This window comes from Colias eurytheme, chromosome 27, assembly GCF_061535395.1.
Source record: "Colias eurytheme isolate Ceu_HAF_F1 chromosome 27, ilColEury1 Martin Lab GWU primary, whole genome shotgun sequence".
NCBI classification, from domain to species: domain Eukaryota; kingdom Metazoa; phylum Arthropoda; class Insecta; order Lepidoptera; family Pieridae; genus Colias; species Colias eurytheme.
Window position 1 is genome coordinate 3248964 of NC_143006.1, and position 21996 is coordinate 3270959.

Here is a 21996-nt window from a genome sequence, read left to right on the forward strand (position 1 = left end):
ACCAGCTTTAGACGACGGATGTGCGCTCAGTTTTTCTATCCTATTAAATTATTGTAACGTGCGAATAAACGCATATCGTGGATGTTTTGAGATTTTTATTTAAACGCTCCTCAAGCATCCCATAAAACGATACATTACATAGTTGGCACAGATAGGTAATGAGATCTAGGTAAATTACTAAACCGATGACGTTAAAATTATTTCTGTACATGTTCGGTTATTGTCCGTCATCACTGTAGTTATATTATGTGCGTAAATGTAAAGGAATAATACCACATAACAACTACGGAGAAATAGTGGAGGTAGTTTACAAGTAGCAATTTTTTAATGACCGTCAAGACGTATAACATCTTAGTCTCCCCGTGACCACGCTGGCACGCTCGCTGCCAAGTGTGCAAAACGTCGGGAAATAATATAACGAGTAAATCGCTTTAAAATCCGTTAAAAATCTTTAATTTATAAATGTATAATACTCGCGTAAAATCAAACACTGGAAAAAACTAAAAATAAAATATAACGGCGTAGATATAGGCTAAAGAACAACATGTTTTGACCAAACTGCAAAAATGATAACATAAATTATTATTTTGAGAGCGGTCAAAGTTACGTAGGTCGGCTTATAATTATTAGGTGTTAAAAAAACATTACTGAAGTTTGTAATAAACATTCATAGAGCAAGTTTTGTACAATTTAGATGGCGTTGTTTTATAATGTTTAGGTTTATTTATATTTATGTAGGAATACGTGTATATCTTTGAAACGTGCTCGACCCAATACAAAATAATTGCTTTGGTAATTTTATAGACAGATGGAACATGGATGGAACGCTTGGTTTTAATACGAATTGACACTCATCGTTTTTCAAGTCAAACTCAAATGCAAACGTTTATTTAGTCAAATTGACTTTTAAGATGCTATTGAATCGTTTTAGTTATTTGGTACTATGGATTGATGAATCGAGTTTAAAATGTGATATTATGTAATTCAAGGTTTATGAAGGGGCGTTTGCGAATATACAATATCTATACATACATGTGGTAATAGAATTACGTTTAATTAAGTTTAGATTTTACGAATAGGTACTAAATTGCATATAGATTCTGGTTTTTTTAAAGTGATAGTGTACGAAAAATGTACGTAATAGCTGCTATTCAAGCACTAATAATATTTATGTTTATAATAATTACTACAGGTACCGTTATCTTAATATAAAATTTTCCTTATGTGATTTTAATTATTATTCACTCTATGCAAAAATAATACCAGACTATAAAAAGCATTTAAAATTAACTATCATATTAAAACATGTCAGCAATTATCTACCACATACGTAAATATAATTTCAGATAATATTTCAAATTTCGTGTTTCAAATATTTCAATTAACATACCTAATTTGGAGTGAAAATTATTTGATTAAAAACATTGTTATTTAATTTCAAAGCCCCGCAAAGCTTGATTTTAATTTCAAATACATATGTACTAGCTGTGCCCCGCGGTTTTACACGCATTGCTCCGCTCCTATTAATCTTAGCGAGATGATAATAATATATTATATCGAAAAATCAAATCCTACTTATATTATAAATGCGAAAAATTATGAGAATGGATGTATGTGTATGTACGAAGCCACGGACGGAAAGCTAGTAGCCTATAAGACTTCCTCGATAAATGGACTATCTAACAGTGAAAATATAGGTAATTTTTCAAATCGGACCAGTGATCCCTGAGATTAGCACGTTCAAGCAAACATACAAACTCTTCAGCTCTATAATATTAGTATAGATTAGTGTTTGAAATGGCATTTATATAATTAGACGAAGCGGTCAATGACCGCAGAATACAGTGCTGAAAATTTTTGTTTGACTCATCTGGATTTCAAGGTTGATTTCATCATATTGTTTATATTTCAGTTATATGAAGTTTTAAGATTTGTGGTTAGGTTGAATGAATACTTACGCAATTTCTATAATAATTAGTGTCTATTCATGATGTTAAACGTATTTTTTATTATGTTATAAACCTTGCAATTGATACAAATCTGTTACTAAGCGTAAAACTCGAAAACGATTGGACCAAATCGGCTAATTTATTTATATTAATAGATATTGATTGAATGCTAAGAAAGGCCTTTCTTAGATAATAATCTATAATTTATAGACTAAAGACACATCACATATTATATTATAACTATTTTTACTGAAATCCTCCTAGGTAGAATTCTGTCATCATATTTTTGTTTTTATTTGCGTAAAAATATGTTTCATAATATTATAGGGTTCTCAGTTCGATAATATTACTGAAAATAATCTATAATTAGTAATACTTAAGATTTTTCTATGGACATTATATATTTTCTACACTATTTCTAAAGAAAATCAATACATTTTACGTATACCCGTATATGTTCAGTACAAGCCGTAATGTGATTGATATGTTACATTCATCGACTATCAAAAGGAATACATGTTGCTAATTAGCCTGATTGAAATGACTTTGGCATGTTTTCGTACGTGATTAGTTTTAGTTCATGTAATGTATTGACAGTTTCGTCGATTTGTGGTAGTCGTTTTGTAAAATACGTAACAAATCGAAACTACTGGAATCAAATATGTTTTACTATAAGTAAGTGAATTTTTATTAGGTTTGTTATTTCTCTAGAAAATTTTATAAGTACCTACATACTATTGTATAATAATTGTATGTTGATTCTTGAATAGCTATATTTGATTGTATGCTGAACAGTTCAACGTCAATCGATATGAATCTGGAATTTAATTAAGTCTTATAATTATTTATAATTAAAGTACAGGTTTATAATTAGGCATTTATTTTTAACCTTATGCATGTGAATAAAGAAAAACTAAATAAAACCGAAATTAAATTTTGAATGAAGATCTTCTAGTCTATACTAGAAATAATACAGATACACTCTATATTAATATTGGATAATGTAAAGATAATGTACTTACTCTATTTATTTTGTTCACAGGTGATTATTCCTTAGACATTCGTGACGTCACATTAGATGACGATGGCAGTTACCAGTGTCAAGTTAGCTCGGGGCTTAATGGTAAGTTTTATTAGTGACCTTTAAACTTTTAACATTACTCCTTAAACGTTATATAGCCCTGTATACATGGTAAACATTTATTTAGCAACAAAGTTGAATAAACATGTTGAACAAAATAATAAAGCATGTTGAAATGTTGTCGCCTGAGCCTATAAATAAGATTTCCAGCAACATAGTGGATTAACTGTTGCTCAACACATAACTACCATTACCTACGAGACTAGACTCTACTATTCACATTCTTACCAAATATCTGAAACAACTATTAATATTCTTACCAAACATCTGAAACAACTATTAACGTTCTTACCAAACATCTGAAACAACTGTTAACATTCTAACCGTTCTGAAACAACTATTTACATTAATATAGATTGTTAAGTGAAACATATCTGTACAAGGTACGATGGGATTGATATCGTCCTTTTGGACAAAAATTGGTAAATAAACAAAGATTAAAAAAAAAGATCCACATTCTTACCAAACTTCTAATCATTCCTATAGGTGCTCCAGCAATCCGATCAAGATATGCCCATCTAACCGTCCTGGTGGCTCCGGAACCGCCAAGGATACTCCAAGGTGCCTTCATAGATGCCACTGAAGACCAGCCCATTGATATAGAATGTGTGTCTGAAGGTGGAAAGCCTGCTGCTGAAGTAAGTGTCTGATTTGCTTTTGAACACGCTTATAAATATATTAGCTTCACCTGTAAGTTTGTATGAAGACTTTAGACTCGATTTTGATTCACTTTAAACGGATAAATTGAAGAAAAACTTTGTACACTTATCAAAGATCGGTGACAATACAATTATTTCATGACTTTATCTTATTCTGAATAATAAGAAATAAATATTGTTGAGAAATACTATCAGTTCGTTTTATAATTAAATCGTGTTAATAAATAAATACTAAGTAGTACCTAACTAATACAGTTATATTGAAAACATTATTCTATAGAAAATAAATTTAATAATTTTAATAAAATTAATAATAGTCTTCTTAAGCGTCTGAATATAATTAATCTCTATTGAGTCAAAAATTTTTTTCAGTTAGTAACCGACCTCTGTTTAATAGACTATTTTCATATTAATCGTCTTTATTTTACGTACTTATATTTTATTAAGTTGTCGAATTTTCACAGAAACTAATCTCCTAAATATAACCCTGTTTCTAGGTTCAATTATTTATCGTATTTTCTTCGAACTTAATCTGTCTAAGCCAATTTATTATCTTTAAAGGATTATACATCAAAAATCTGTTTTCTCCGAAATATTCTTGAAAAAGGTTTTAGTTTTATTTCAAGCGAAAAACAAATCATTACTTTTTAGTCCTTCGTGTTATTATGAAAAAAGTAATCAGTCTATGAAAACATTTATTTATGGTCACCATTCATAGATACGCCATGGTAACTTGGATTTTGTCAATGTGTGCGTTATGATGTAATTGTATTATAGGAACTCAATTGGTGACCACGCTTTTATCATTAAGTGGTTTTAATTTTATTAATTAATAATATTCCATCAATGTAAATTGAATTATTGCAAATATATTTATTTTATCAAATTGTGTTATTGGCGTAATTTAAAATATTCGAATACCATTGATAAAATTCACAAGTTACCATACGAATAATAATTTAATCGAAAGTTTATTACTTACATAAAATATAAACATAATTCATAGGTACAATATAATACGTTATACGTTACTTTTGATTTAATATTTTTGTGGATGAGTAATTGTCAATATAATTATTGTCACTGTTTCCTGTCCGAACATGCTAGCTGTCGAATACATGCCGCTTTCCTTTGATTCGTGGCGCCAAAGAGAATACAAATACTACGTAGTGGCGCATTCGTGCGAATCCTGCCTAAGGGCTCAGACGTTGCTTATACGACGTTTGACCCAACTACCCTCACTTTGTTAATGATTGTTGACTAGCTGTGATTTGTTATCAATTTTCTGTCTACATCAATTAGGCAGTTGTGTAGAATCGCAGTACATTATTATTACATTTAAACTAATTTTTATCCTAGCTCCCGTGTATAATTTCTAAAACATAATTATATTTTTTGACAGATAACGTGGGTAGATGGAAATCAGAATGTAATGAAAGACGACGTTGAAAACAGAGTCGAACTTTTACCGGACGAACAGAGATATAGAACAAGGTAAGTCTATTTATTTATACATTTAATTTTAACTGATCAAAATAATAATTTAATTAGTAAAATTGTAATATTTTTTTAGTTAGTAGGTAGTAGTAGGTAGTAGGTAGCATACCTATATGAAAAAAACTGCGATGATAATCTAATTATGGTTTCATAATTCATTGAAATGTATTTCTTACGACTATATAAAAATGGTTTATTAATTTAATATGTTTGCCATAATTTTATATATTTAACGTTAGAGCCATTTAAATCATTTTCACTCTTTTCTATTCGAATAAATTAATCAAACCTTATATACTACTAGAATTTCAATACATAGTATATAATAAAGTCACTTACCGCTGTCTGTCCGTATGTAGGTATGCTTAGACATTTAAAACTTCGCAACGGAATTTGATGCAGGATAGTTTAATAGATAGAGTGATACTCGATAATGTAATAGATGATTTATTATATAGAGAAATGTGTGTACATAACATGTATAATAATAATATGCTAATCTAGTTACAGCATTGTAAAGTGTAAATTCATGAAAAATGTTAAATATGTAATTGAAAAAACATGAAGAAGTTAATGCCCTACTAACGTCTGGATTCGAATCTCCTCTCGTGATCAAATTATTTCTATTGTTCAAAAATTACTCATTATACATAATATCAAAGCGTAAATTCAGTTTTCAGAATATGACAAAAACTTTTCAATTATACCTCGTACTAAAGAACCAATTAGTAGAGAGTTAATAAAAATGGCACACGCACTAGATTCATTTCATAATTAAATTAATAGTATTGATTGAATTGCAGTGTCTGTTCATTTAATTAATTTGGCTGCATGTCAATTATGATTGAAATACTATATTTTATCTTCTTGTTTGGTTTTCAATATTATAGGTACGATTAGGTATTTATAAATATGGAATGATATAAAAACAAGGCTCGTATGTATATCATGATAATATTCAGCTTATGTAAAATATTTAAATTAAAAAAAATATATAAAAACGTTTTATAACAATCGCCAAAATTGTTTTGTGCTATTCATTCATTTAGTAGCTTTCCGCCCGCGGCTTCGCATGCGTTTTCAAAGAAAAACCGTCATAGTTCCCGTGGGATTTCCGGGATAAAACCTTATCTATGTGTTAATCCAAGTTACCCTCTATATGTGCTAAATTTCATTGTAATCGGTTCAGTAGTATTTGCGTGAAAGAGTAACAAACACACACACATCCTCACAAACTTACGCATTTATAATATTAGTAGGATAGTAGGATAGGATAGGAAGTGTACCTATTATGAACACCGATTATTTGATGAACTTTTGTCTCGTCAAACGTTCTGCCTTACTCTTATCACTTAGGGGTATAAAAAATAGATGTTTATCGATTCTAAGATCTATCCAATATACACAACATTGCAAGAGAAACAGTCCAGCCGTTTCGTAACACGAGAGTTATATACGGAGAAGAGATAATTAAGCTGATAATATAATATTAAGATAATATAATTATATTTTGGTTACAGATCTGTTTTGCGGTTAGTACCAAGTAAGGTGCACCACAATCAAACCTTGACCTGCCAAGCTCAGAACACAGCTGATCGAGCGTATAGAATGGCCACTGTCCATATTGAAGTAAGTTAATAATTGTGAATTTAATTTATTATTACTTTTTAGTTAATGTAAACCTATTTATTTTCTAGTACATTAAATTTCTTTATAATTAACCTATTTTATTATCAGTATACTAAATTTCAGTATTGTAAGCCTAATTTGTTGACAGTACAGACGCATAAGAAGCATTCTTAAGTCATATTTCACCATATTCTTGAAAAGTTTGATAGAGTTGGTCAAATTATTATCGATGCATGTTTTAACTACATTATATCCTAATACTTAAAAGGAATAAAGAAACTAGATTTTTTGTTTTGAGTGTTTCTACTTTCTACTATTCTTTCGGTCCCATTTTATTAAAACTGCCTCAAACCGAAAATGAATCAGAAGCCGAAAATAACGCTCTAATAATAATTATACTTGAGATTTATTGTTAGTATTAAATAAGTGTGAAGACCCCTGTCCCCTAGTGGGGTAAGGGGAAGATGCATTAAATATACATCTGTTTCACTGATCCATTTCCTTCTGGGAAAAGTAGGTGATCAGCCTTCTGTGTCCTGACAGACCGAGACATTTTTTTTCTTCGTCTCCACCGGGAATAGAACCCAGGTTCTACGCTCACGCGTCAACCACTGTACCAAGGAGGCGGTCAATTATTAAATAAAATATGTAAATATAAGATAGATAAAACATTACTTCTTCACCAGGTAAAATACGCTCCAAAGATCAACGTATCAATTATATCTGGGGCTTTAAACAACAAGGTACCAGAAGGCACGGAGGCCCGGTTTCGATGCTCGGTTGACGCAAATCCCATAGCCCAAGTATACCGGTGGTTTATAAATAATAACCCAGTTATTGGAGATTATGCTGATGAAATGGTAAGTATATTTTTACTATTATATCATTTAAATATTAAGAAAATATGTAAGTAGTTACTGATAGAATCGAGCCAATCGAATTATCTTTAATAAAAAATTGTCAAAATTTTTTGAAAAATTTCATCTCTGATTGTTGTTGCTTAATATTTTTGGACGTAATTTTAAGACAAAATAAGCTATAAAGATTTTTAATAACAGCCAAATCCGTTTAGTAGATTTTGCGTGGAAAACTAACAAGAAATATTTATCTTAAATTTAATATTTATCATTACTCTGCTTTAATATTCATAGGCATCATTATTTCCAATCCGAAAAACAAAAATAATAACAAGACAATTTAATTTATAACAAACAGATTTCCACGAAACAATTTACTACAAAAAAAAATTCTACGAAATTCAATCGTATCATAAAATAAGAATTCTAGAAGCTTCCATTATCACCCGAATTACAAATTACTAACCTTGTACGTACATTTGGTAGGCTTATTTAATATTTTCTCTCATATAACATTCAACGCCCCTGTAATATATTATTTCTTACGTACGCGTGTATGCATGTAATATTCTTTGTATGAAATAAGCTCTTGCGTTATTATGCCCGCCTGGTACTTGGTACATGAAATCATGACGTAAGATTGTTAAAATTAAACGCCAAAGAATTAAAATTACTTGAAAAATAAGGGACTTATTTATTATTTGTATGATAATATTATGTATACAATTAGCTCTTGCATTATTATGCCCGCCTGGTACTTGGTACATGCACTCATTAGACTTTAGATTGTTTTAATGCCAAAGAATTAATAAAATTATTCGTTTATTTCCAAACAAAAATAAGAAATTTATACAACAATACATACACCTACTACCTATTTATTTTAGAATAATGAGATTTAGGTAGTTTTCTATGAAAACAAGCTCCTGTTTTTATCCTGTGTATTTATGCTCGTCTGGTAGTTCCAAGAAAATGTTACCATTGAGCATTGTCTCATATACCTTACCTATCTACATACATACATATAATAAATTTTAAATAAAAACGTCAAAATATGTTCTATTTACTTCGTTTTTAATTTATGTTCATTTATGCACCAGTAGAAGAAACAAAAACGATCTAAACGATCTAATCGATGAAAACAAAATGAATATTACAATATTATATTAGATTCTTTAGTCTCTCGCGCCTCACACGATTGAAACTCTCGTCGCTGGCCCGTCGTGCTGTGTAGTGTGATACATACTAATAATCAAATCAAGCGATGTCCAAGTCGATCTATTTGTTTAAAACGTTAAATATTTTTAATATTGGCATGATAATAACTTATGTAATAACTTAAGACAGAAGGTCCTTCAAGTAGACACTAAATAGATTAACCGACTTGGTATTACATGGATCTCACAACTTTTGACGGTAGAAAGACTGAGCTGCGAGACTTGGGTTTTTTACAGGATGTTTTTGATGGGATAGTGTTTTTATAAACAATTCCAAATTTGCATAGATAGTATAGGTACATTGATTTTCCTAGAATAAAATGTTTGAAGGACAATCCGTCTGCAATCACTGCTAAAATATAAGGACTTTAAAGTAAACAATGAAAATATATTCCCAGAATTATAATCTGTTTATACACAAGTAAACCGGAATCAAAATACCTCAGAATACCGCAAGCAGTCTGCATTGGAGTGAATTTTTAAACACTCCTTGTTAGCTATGCGAGCCTGGTACTCGGATGAAATTCTACAAAATAATTGCTTCACTTTATTGTGTGTGGAATTAACCTATGCATATTAAAATATCATTTCCTCCATCTAAACGATGTTGCGAAGATATTTTATTTAATAAGTATCTTGATATGATACGCGATATTATAATAATTACGTATGAGGGTAGTTGTAGGTATTTTAAACATTGTATATTTTAATAAAAATTGTCGTCTAGTATGACATTAAACGCTCTTTTGGTTTTTCTTCATGGCCACGGGCTTCATAAGTCTTGTAAGAAGGCCTTGAATTATTTAATTTCCATGTACGACATAAGTATGTTATTACATCGCGAGCTTATAGAAATTCTTATTACTTAATCGTTTTTCAGCGAACGCTGGTAATTATTATAAAAATGGTATAATTCTCTGACACTCGGATGTTAATTAATACATTGAGAGTGACCTATCGTAAAATAATTTTTCAACAAAATCTGATAGGATTAGAGAGTTCATTCCATTATTGGATATGTTTTTAACAGATACCTATAATGTTTTGATGAAATTTAGTTGTTATTTTTGTGTCAAAAACATTCTGGGAACAATGCTAAAAATTGGATAGCAATCGTTTTAAAACAAATTCATAAAGATAATTAATATTTTTTACGTATATCTATGTGAAGTTCAAACAATAAAATTGATGATATTTCAAAATAGATTTGCTTTGTATCATGTAAAGCTGTATGGCAATTTATTGAAAGCTCTTTTTTCGAATTTACTTTGTCTTTATTTTTTTTAGATTTTCCTTTTTTAAATTCACCATATTAAAGAATGTAGTATATTTCGTTATAATTACTTATTATCGGACTATAAAGTAGCAGACATTTAAATGATTACTGAAACTATACGATATGAAAATGAGATTCAATTTTAAGTTATATCAATCCCTTTGTTCATAAAGTCACTTCGTACCCTAAATACTCAAAATGAATTTGAATATTTAGCAAATTTAGACAGGTCTAGCATTAATATAGATAAACTAATTACTGTATTATTCCATATAATAATATTATACACTATAATATTTTACGGGGAAAATTATTATCTTCCATGTAATTACCGCCTACTGGGGTAGCCCGCTACTTTCTATTAACCAATAGGGTTATATTGGTACATGCTGTTTTTATAGCTTATGTACACAATATCAGTTTATTTTTACGTCTCTGTGTTATTAATAGATAAATACCTATTTTTATGGGATTGGTTAAATTATAGTTTTAGTACAAACCTCTATTACGTCAAAATAATGAGTAAAGTCAATAAATGTATAATGACGTGAGTACTGAATTTGGACAAAGCTTATATGGTCACAGTTCGAGAGGTTACAATACAATAGCAATTTTACACACACATAAGTAAATGAGTCGTGTGTGTATATTATTATTGTAGGGTGACTACATTTTTTATATATTTAAATAAAATGAACGGGTTTGGCTGAAATTAAATAATATGGCATTAGATTCACTATGGCGATGTTTTAATGGCTACTATGTAGTTGTAGAAAATAAAAAGATTTTGTAAGCTATTGTACGTCTTACAACCCATACATACAATATTTGTCATACAATACTTCTTATAAATATCCATTTTATATAGTTTATGATTAAATCTGATACTTTATTATCTCATACTACTCAACAGTTTGAAATTACTTAAAATTTGATTTTAAAACCAATGTTATGTAATTGCGAATTTTCACATAATTTTCCTATTTTAAATTATGTACTTAATATAGTATATGTATACCATAAACCGAAATGAAACGGTCTGTTTGTTCCAGATAATTTTCAACGTGTCCCGAAAACATAATAAGGCAATTGTAAAATGCGAAGTTAGTAACTCCGTGGGGAAAAATGCCGCCACGCTCACTTTGAATGTCACTTGTAAGTGTTCTGTTTGCTATTTTAATTTATAAGACTTCTTATTATTATATTATAAGAACTGTGTATTTCTATGGAGAACTTTGTGTATTGAAAACAAAACAATTGAAACGAGCAATTTGTTTTTCTATGGACAACTTTTAAAAAAAGTTTTTTAAGACTGCTAATGTAATTTTTTGACTGTAGTACATGGCTTCATCTGAGTTACGATTTGTTAACATTAAAATATTTATTTATTTAAGATGCCCTTCCTTTTATATGAGAAGCATTTCTTATATTATTTTCTTTTATTTCTGAAGATCGAAGCAAACTATAATTGATACAATACGACTGCAACTTTTTTCAATGGAAACCTTATTTGACTAATTTGATAGTAATATGTTCATTTGAAGATATAGCCTGTACCTCTATTATTAATTATGTTGCCACGAATAGGTACTTTCATATCCGTAAATAAAAAGAAGAGATAGATAGCTTCTTTCATAGCCATCGAAAGAATTGCAGTAGAAAGAGACTCCTTACTGACTACGATAATCGTCTGACATAGACGTAAATGGCCAATGATTGATTGATTGATTGATCCCTAAATAAAGCCATCATCATAATCGACATCTAATACATTTATAAAAAGCAGAAAACACGGCATATATAAATTATCAGCATATTTGTACACAGTTTAACAGAAATAAACCCATTAGTATTGTGGGCGTAAATAATTACCGACTATATCTATTTTTGGCACGTTAATAGTTGTGAAAAGAATAATCTGTTTCCCTTAATAGAACAGCCCCCCTATGCAAGTGGCTTTCTGTTAGCGTAGCGTTCAATAGAATAGACTACGAATGTATGAGATTGACGTAAGCTGTAGATACCGTATCTACAGCTTACGTCAATCTCATACATTCGTAGTCTATTCTATTGAACGCTACGTGAGATTGACGTAAGCTGTAGATACCGTATCTACAGCTTACGTCAATCTCATACATTCGTAGTCTATTCTATTGAACGCTACGCTAACAGAAAGCCACTTGCATAGGGGGGCAGTAATATATAGATTCACGTACTTTGAACTGCGACACGTTTAAGGTGTCCCTTTTCGTTGTAAAGTAATTGAGCTTTGTATTAAGTTTTCTATAGGACACCTTAGTATGAAAGGTCATTGTCTTGTTTACAAAATAAAGACTTCTGAAAACAATTTTCATACAAATTATATGTAAATCTGTGTACCAAAGATCTCAAACAATAGCTGGTTATTGACACACATTAGTTGATTAGCTAGATAATTATCAACCGACTTCCAAAAAGAGAGTTACTCAATTGGAAATTTGGACTGAATAATTTTTTTTGGCTTAATTACCTCAGAATTTTTGACTTAGTGAACCGATTTTGATTATTTATTTATTTATTTTATTTTACTCTTTAATACAACTAAACAGACTTACATACTAGAACATACAAAAATAAAAGCAAGGAGCAGTTTAGTGTATTTGGCGGTCTTTTTTTATTTTGAAGCTGGTGCCTCTTGTGTTAATCTAGTTTAAAGGCAGTTTCTTGTTAACAATTATTTAATATATTTTTTATTCGTTACGCACTATATTTCCTATAAGCTGTGTATGTGACAAATAGTAACTTTTATATCAAAAATTTTTTCATTCATCCAGCAATTTCTATCAAGAACTGTCATTAGACATACTATTAGACTACAGGCCCATGTTGAAAAAATTATGGGTCATTTGACCCACCACCTGACCTATCTAGAATGATATAAGAGCATAAAATAATAAGATTCAGCACTATGACGTCACTCGTAAGCTGTCCACCTGAGTGCAGATGAGAATTCGAAAGTTTAGGTAGAGATTTTCTCCCCTTGTCTCCATGATTTTTGTACGGCGTTGCGGAATAATGGCTTAAAAGCAGTATAGAAATAGTATGACACAGATGCCGTACAAAAATGGTGGTCCACAAAGTCGGAATTTATTTTTATTTTTCGACAGTTGCTGGGGTAAATTTGGTCATTTGATTTTGTACGGCATCTGTGTCATACTATTTCTATACTACTTTTAATCAATTATTCCGCAACGCCGTACAAAAATCATGGAGACAAGGGGAGAAAATCTCTACCTGAACCTTTGAATTCTCATCTACACTCAGGTGGACAGCTTACGAGTGACGTCATAGTGCTGAATCTTATTATTTTATGCTCTTATATCATGCTAAATAGGTCAGGTGGTGGGTCAAATGACCCATAATTTTTTCAACATGGGCCTGTAGTCTATATTTAAGATCCTTTGATTATAACTTTTTCTATTATATTTATTTCCATATATTTACACAACTATATTTCCTAGATCCACCCTCATTCCGTACTCGACCACGGAACATGGAAGCGAAACTGGGCGAAAGTGTAACACTCTCTTGTGATGTGGACGGTCATCCAACACCGGAGATTCGATGGCTGTTCCACGAACCTGGCCGTATCGGGGTAAGTGAATACTATAATATAAGGAAAAGATAGATTAAAAGATAGGTTAAAAGAAATAGAATCGATCTTGGAAGGCGGAAAAAAGCTAGCAAAAGTTAAAGGAAAGAAAAGAACGTTAAAGATTAACGTAATCGGATTCCACTTTTGCAATAACTCAATTTCTCCAAACACTTAAAAATATCATAAATATCTAGGTAAAATAAAGATTAAATATTGATTTTTTTAATAAATAAATTCTCTCAACAAGCGACAAAATGTCTATTTGGGCACTAAAGTTATTATTTAAATATCCATAGAAAGTTCTTCGGTTACATTCCAATTTGTCATACAATATTATTAAAACGACCGACATTTTATTAAAGTTTTCATCTATCTTATCAATTTGTGATAGTTTATGTTATCGTGCACTAAACATATTTTGAAATAGCATAGTGGGCCATATTATTTTTACGATTGTCGATACAAACAACTATAAATATGACATCTTCGCCCACTGTTCCTAAAATCGTTTAAAATACCTTAACTGTATAGCTGTTTTACAATGCGGTATCTTGTATACCATATTTAGGCTGCAACTTTATTTTCTTCGCGGTAATAAAACTTTTATTACTACCCAAGTTACATTTTTAATATAACTGCGTACAAATGAATAAACTATAGTGCGCTTTTTAATCTATGTAGGTTTGATTTACAACTGTATTTATTAATATATCAGCTATAAATATAAAACTAATTCAATATTGTAGAATGTAGGTACATATTAAAAATAATTCTTGGCCTTATCAGCGCACGAGTTAGCCGGATATTTTTTTTCTGAGTGCATTTATGTATTATGTACAAATACAAAATATATTAGAAAAAAAGGTTGAGTATTATGTACCTAGAAAAAATAGTAAGGTTATCCAGTATCTGTATTCGAGGCTAGAAAAAGTCGTGTAGAATATATATTAAATCAATATTTTATTGTGTAGCGATTTTTCCGTTATAAATAAGACTAGCTGCTATTCCCGATTTCGGTCGACCTGAAAAAACATAAAGATGAATCTTCCTTATAGTAAGAAATTTTTAAAATCGATGGAGTAGTTTATGAGACCCATCTTTACATACAAACAATATAAATCTTTTTTCTTTATAAGTAAGCTAGCTGTGCCTTGCGGCACCCGCATCTTTCATTGCTGCTCCGTTTCTATTTTGTCATAGTTTGATGTTATATGGGCCTATCTTGATAATCCAACTTTGGATTATCGAGATAGGGCCCATATTTAAATTATATATTCAAACCAGTAGTTCCACAGATTATCACGTACAAACAGACAAACTTATTCCTATTATTGGAGGAGATTTTTAAATGCCCCTCTACTTCCAGCAGGTTAAGGGGAAAGCACCAAATTTAAAGGTGTTTGTCGACGAGAGATCAGCGGGTCGGTACATTTGTAAGGCTGGAGTCGATGGTTATCCAGAGATTGAGAGTGAAGCCACTATATTTATTAAAGGTTAGTTAGTTATTGATTAATAGTGACCTAATGCTTGTACGAAACTTTAGAAGGATATGTAGCAAATTTTGAAATGGTTAAAATTAATTTGTTGAATTTTTTACACTTATAGAAACATTGTATTAGTATCTACAGTATAATATAACAAACAGATTGTATTTTTAACTATGAATTTATACTCATAGTTTCATTTTTAGTATGATGTAATTTCGATAAAATATCAATAGTATATTCTCGAAATTTAAAGCTCCCTTACTTCCCTCAACACTTCATAATACCTTTGAAAACATTTTAATCGTATTAAATTTTTAGGCCCACCAAAAATCCTATCAAATAGGACACAAGTAGGTATAGAAGGAGAGAAAGTCTCCATCGAATGTGAAGCTTTGTCAGTACCACGGCCTGATGACGTCAGATGGTACTTTGAAGGAAAAGAAATCAATTTTATTCAAGATCCCGTAAGTATAAAATAAATAAAATAAGTCTTGTAACTTCTTTTTCATTGAAATTGTAATTTTTGGTGTAATTGTAATTGTTTGTTTTATTGTTTAAATTATCAATTCATTTTTATTGTTTTATATTAACATGTATTTTTCAAAAAATGAATTTAATATTCAATGTAAACCCACTGTTTCTAATTTTTATTGTGCACCAGAAATCGTTTTTGTTATTGAGTAAATGCTGTAATATATTGGTTTAATTGTAATAATAGTTTTGTTTATAAATATTGTTTTATTCATTATTTTCATACCTAACATCATTAAGTCAAGTCGTGGTTAAGCGCTTCCCTATCAGGCAATAAAAAAAAGTTTCAAAGTCTCATATTATGTCTCATCCTCTAAAACTGCTTTAAATTATTGATTACAACAATCATAATAATTTTAGGACTACGCAACAAAACTAGATGATTCTTCACCAGATGGTATAATAAAATCGAGTCTAGTGATACGGGCTAGCCAATCCAAACACTACGGAATTTATAACTGTAGCGTGACGAATGAATATGGGAACGCTAATGTTGCGATTTTGTTGAAGCCTTTGAGTAAGTACACTATTGAAATATCTAGTTATTATGAAATATTTGATGTGATGAAATTTTTGATAGATTATTGTGAAATTTGGGTAGTTATGGTTGTGAAAATGTTGGGCAAAATTGATGAAAAGTAAAGAAAACTTTTTGCATAGAGTGGTTAAGTAATATTTGACCGTTTATTAACATTGTTAATAATAGAATGTGCTATAGTTTTGATTCAGATTGACGAGTTTGGCATCTATTGAATGGTTATTACGGCAAGAGATTAAATTGCAAATGAAATATAATATTATCATTGTTCTACTTATTTGGTTATTATTAGCATAAAGCGTTTTGTTTCAAAATTTATTTCGCAAAATATTTTTTCTCTATTATTAAAATTAATATATTTTTATCTATGGTACAACCAAATTAGTTTCCTAATTCTCATAGAACATCATTTCTTAAATCGTCTCGTAGAATAATACCTTAGATATTTTTTGTCAAGTTCCTAAATCTTAGTCATATCCTCAAAATAAACCTCGCACTCCCCATCCCAGGCTTCCTCGCCATCCTCAACCCAGACATCCTCCCCATTCTCAACCCGGGCATCCTCGCCATCCTTGACCCAGACATCCTCAACCCGGGCATCCTCGACATCCTCAACCCGGGCATCCTCGACCCAGACATCCTCACCATCCTCAACCCAGGCATCCTCAACACAACACAATTTTAGTGTTAACAACACAATTTTCCTTTCAGAAACTCTGCCCCTCTTCATAATCATAACCGGTGTGACATCTGGCATCATATTCTTCTCTGCTCTAGTCATTCTTCTGGTGATTTGTCACAGAAGAAGAAGACAGAAGACACAGATTAACGAGAAACCAGATGTGACAGTCACTGGTGACGCTTATAAAGAGAGTGATAGAAGTTCTAATATTAGCGATTTGAAACTACAGTTACCGCAGGGAGATAGTTTTGATCTGGTAAGTTATTTTGATTATATTGGTATAATTTAATTGGATAAAAATTTTTGTGGGAAAATCGAATTTTTATTCCCTCTCGATGATACACGTAATCTATTTAAACCTAGAAGGGGTTAATAGCTATGATTTTTAAATTCTAACAATATTTCTGGAAGTGAAACTTTGAAGACGTTGAGAGTAAAATTTCAAGGTTGCGTCATGGCAATATCGTCACGTCATGGAATAAGGCGTCGATTTTGGTATCTTTGAATCTTGCCAAAGAAGTTTCACTTCTGACACGTGTGCTCGGCACACACGCTTTTTTAAATTTTGCGCTGAAAGATATTTTATGTTCCTACCATAACTTGCTTATACTGTTATAATATTTATGATTTAACTGCACATTCTTTAACCACAAGGTAATGAGATAAGCATGGTATGCAACTCTAAGTATCATATTTCTTGTACTGTAAAACTATCTTTAATTCTATTACTAAAAGGTGTTTGTACAATAAGTTAATAAGGACGGATTGTAAAACTACTGATAGATGGTCTCTGTTATGTCTCGTTAAAATTAAGCAATTTGTGACTTCTTTAGAAGATAGATAGACATCTTTAGAATAAAGCGCGTCACACACGGTGAAGATACTATAATATTTTATCTTAAGATACTGTTATATTTTATATTACAGTATCTTAACGCATCCGGTATCAGCGTTCGGACCATCATTTTTCTTTTTGTCAGTGCGTACTAAGACTCCTGTAGAACCGCCATCCTGTTACAAATGACCCACAAAATTTCGCGTCATTTGTAACAGGATGGCGGTTCTACAGGAGTCTTAGTACGCAATGACATTTTATGTTACCAATATGTTTTAAAATTACATATTTGCTCTACATTTTTATGAAAATATCTCCTATATTTTCATGAAAATCCTCCTTTACAGTATTATTTACAAACAATTTATTAACTTTAATATTTTCGACTATCAACTTCATTCATACTTCTACCACAACCTTCCAATTTCTACCATACCAAAACTTCTAACGAAAGATCCCCAACTCCCAGGAATACACGAGTTCCGAGCGTTCAGACAAGAACCAAGCGGGTCTCCCGCTAGCCGGGCCCGTCCCGCTACCGAACATACGACACGACGATACGATGTTACAGTTCCGATACAGTAACGACTACTCCGATCAGTCGTATGCTGATCATTATTTTAAGGTAGGCTTATTTGATTGATTATTATGCTGTTTTTACCTGTCTCTAATTATGATTCGTATGTTGATCATTATTTTAAGCTTAAGCTTATGTTTTATGTTAATTTTATGTGTTTTCATAATCCCTTATAATTATGAATTGTATTTGCTTTCTATAACTTTGTGATGTTTCGATTTGTGATGATTGCTGATTTTGATTTATTAGCTTGACCCTGAACTTACATTTAAAACAGATAAATATATTATATAGAATATATTATAGATTATAGAAGAATACAATTTGAAACGACTCTTTTAACCCATTGAGCCCCGAACGGCCCGATCGGTCCACGACACAATAGATTTTCTATTGTGTCTATGATTCCGGGGCCTGAGTTATTAAAATTTACCTAGTGCTTTACTTTTATCTGATTTCATTTAAATTGCACAGTTTTCGAATTTCTTAATTATATTTTTAATCTATTTAAAATGCAAATACAATCAAAATGTCAAACACTAATTTACGGCTTTGTTTTATTTAGAATCCAGCAGCCTACGTATACGACTATCCACAAGGCTATGTACCTCCCCCACATTTGAGGGTACAATCCCCACCGCAATTGGATGTTCCTTCTAGTCGGTAAGTTTTGTATATTACAATTGAATACTTATTTAAAACGAATCTTTTTCAGTTATAATTTTTATTGATATAGAAATTTACACTTTTTACTTGCTGTTCAATATTATTATGTTAAATAAAAATGTCCCAGTTTAATTAAAATCAAATTCATTCCATACACGTGTTCATTACCAAAATATACAAATATAGTAAGGGTAGAAATACCATAATATTACTAACGTCGTGTAACGTCTTTACATGACAGACAAAGATAATGCAAAAATTTTCAAGTCGATTACATCAATAAACATCTAATCATTATTAGTAACAATATTTTCTAACCCATGCCCCAATTCAGAATTACTTTATTATTAGCTTCACATTTATAAATATTCTAATAACTAATTAAATAATTTTTGGCAACCCTAGATCACTGCAAGGTTCATTAACTCGCAGTATAGACACAGCGTCAACGCTTCCCTTGTCAGCGGGCAATGGATCGCAAAGCAATTCGTTGCAGCGGCCGAAAGGCGAAGAAACTGACGCTATTAACAATTTAGGGTTGCCAGTTGGCGGTGAAGGTAATTTTTATTTATTTTTTAATTTCTGTATATAAGATAAAATTTGAAGTTACTTTAGTCCCCGTGTTAGATTGATAGCAGATAAAAAAAATTTGCAGTCAAATATTTTTTCGCCTGTTTTTAGTAATAAGTGGTTTTCTTGTAAATCATACATTTTTATAACTATCTTTTTAATATAAGTTGTTTTTAATGAAAGAACTGTCAAAATTGATTCAGTAGTTTTTAAATACATCCATTAGATACAAAGTCACAAAATCATTAATTATTTAACATAGATTATACTTTTTAACATCGATATTAAGATATTAATGTAATTTTTTATGAAAAAATCAGGACCTCAAGTAGCAGTGCCGTCACAAGCAAGTAAGGGCGGTGTGGACTTACGCTACGCCGCTACGTACGGGAATCCATATTTAAGAAATAGTTCTTTAGGTAAGTTTGTTTCAACTTACGGAATTAAACTGTTAGAATGTATTGAAAAGTAGACAATAGCCATTAAGTTAACATTTATTGTGAAACAGAAATAACAAGTATAAATAAAGTAGAACAAGAAAAAGTCTCATTACAGCATTGGCGGTGATTTTTGAGATTTTATGATGTATTCAGAACTTGTTTGGAAAATAATTCTGTTAACCCACCATACTTTTGGCATTTTCTCTCACGTTATTTCATCGTTATTTTCGTATTATTTATAGTTTTTTTTAATACTATCTAATGAATATAAAAATTGACATATTTAACCGCATCACACACGGTGAAGATACTATAATATTTTATGTTAAGATTCTCTAATATAAAATATTACAGTATCTTAAGGTATCCGGTATCAGCGTTCTGAAAATCATTTTTCTTTTTGTCATTGCGTACTAAGGCCTCTGTAGAACCGCCATCCTGTTACAAATGACCCGAAATTTTGTGTCAGTATCTCCCGGCCTATAGATGGCTTATCGCTTGGTATTTTAAGATATTGAAGGTAAAATATATATTATCTTCGTCGTGTGTTATGGCTCATAGGATTTGTATGGCGAGCGATAGTCTGAAATATGCTCTAAGATAATATATATTTTACATTATCTTCACCGTGTGTGATGCGCTTTATGATTATATCGCAACAAATATATTAATTAACATTAAAAAATACTATATTATTCATTAATTCATTCACCCAGGCTACCCGCCAGTACACACAGCGAAACCAGCATCAACCCCCGCCCCACCGCCATACACCGCGCGACATGCGCCAGGTACATAGCTTAGGTAAATATGCGCATACATTATGCATGCGTGCTAGAATATCACCAGAATCATAATCAGAATCGACATAATTATCTACACTAATATTGCTTAATAATATCATCTTTCTTATATATAAAAATGAATCGCAAAATGTGTTGGTAAGCGCATAACTCGGGAACGGCTGAACCGATTTCGATAATTCTTTTTTTATTATATTCCTTGAAGTACGAGGATGGTTTTTATGTAGAGAAAACGTAATATTATATACCACGGGCGAAGCCGGGGCGGACCGCTAGTTTTTTATATTAATAATATCATTTTATACAATACAATAGACTCACTATCACGTTAAATATTGAAGAGTTTTCTAATGAGCAAGACTTTAATGTTAATTTAAATAGATATTTAAAAGAACGTCGCTCGGACATTTTGATAACCTTATATCAGGCGATTGTGAGTTTATTTTTTATGACTTACTTGACTTAAGGTCCTATGGCCCCTATGTGGGTCAGAGGGCGTCCACAGTGCGCCGCAAACGCGTTCGGTCTTGGGCTACGCTCTTCAGCTTATTTTTTATAGGCTTACTTTAATAGATAAAGTATTTTCACTTCATAGTATAAAACAAAGTCGCTTTCTCTGTCCCTATGTCCCTTTGTATGCTTAAATCTTTAAAACTACGCAACGGATTTTGATGCGGTTTGTTTAATAGATATAGTGATTCAAGAGTTTTAGTATATAATTTATTAGGTTTTAGACAAAGCAGGCGAAGCCGCGGGCGGTAAGCTAGTATATTAATAAGCTATAATTCTAGATTATATAAAATAATGTATTATATTTTTACAGGTTTACAACAGGCAACGAACGTATAGCGAGAGCTTCCTGTTTAGTGTAAATAGTGAAGTGAAATGGCTTTAGTGAAATTTACAACGACACTTATGTGATACGAAATTTAAAAGAAAAACTATAAAGTTATAAAGTTTTTTTTTATAATCTAGTATTTTCTCAAGTTCGATTCCCGTTTGGTGCAA

At 30.9% G+C, this 21996-nt stretch overlaps 1 protein-coding gene across 3 annotated transcripts in view; it reads left to right on the plus strand.

Moving 5' to 3' along the window:
• LOC149896819 (irregular chiasm C-roughest protein-like) overlaps positions 1 to 21995 on the plus strand; it is a 78296-nt gene extending 56301 nt beyond the window's left edge. The window contains exons 4-20 of one of the 3 annotated variants that reach the window (XM_090117160.1): positions 2992 to 3072; positions 3577 to 3728; positions 5152 to 5243; positions 6767 to 6875; positions 7562 to 7735; positions 11278 to 11380; positions 13726 to 13859; positions 15226 to 15352; positions 15665 to 15810; positions 16238 to 16394; positions 17127 to 17353; positions 18402 to 18557; positions 19075 to 19172; positions 19581 to 19732; positions 20066 to 20164; positions 20902 to 20989; positions 21812 to 21995. In XM_090117160.1, the coding sequence (XP_089973286.1) occupies positions 2992 to 3072; positions 3577 to 3728; positions 5152 to 5243; positions 6767 to 6875; positions 7562 to 7735; positions 11278 to 11380; positions 13726 to 13859; positions 15226 to 15352; positions 15665 to 15810; positions 16238 to 16394; positions 17127 to 17353; positions 18402 to 18557; positions 19075 to 19172; positions 19581 to 19732; positions 20066 to 20164; positions 20902 to 20984 (2090 nt within the window). In that variant the 3' untranslated portion in view covers positions 20985 to 20989; positions 21812 to 21995. The remainder of the gene's footprint in view (positions 1 to 2991; positions 3073 to 3576; positions 3729 to 5151; positions 5244 to 6766; positions 6876 to 7561; positions 7736 to 11277; positions 11381 to 13725; positions 13860 to 15225; positions 15353 to 15664; positions 15811 to 16237; positions 16395 to 17126; positions 17354 to 18401; positions 18558 to 19074; positions 19173 to 19580; positions 19733 to 20065; positions 20165 to 20901; positions 20990 to 21811) is intronic. The other 2 variants (XM_090117158.1, XM_090117159.1) reach the window with 2 other exon arrangements.
• Position 21996: the final 1 nt, after the last annotated feature.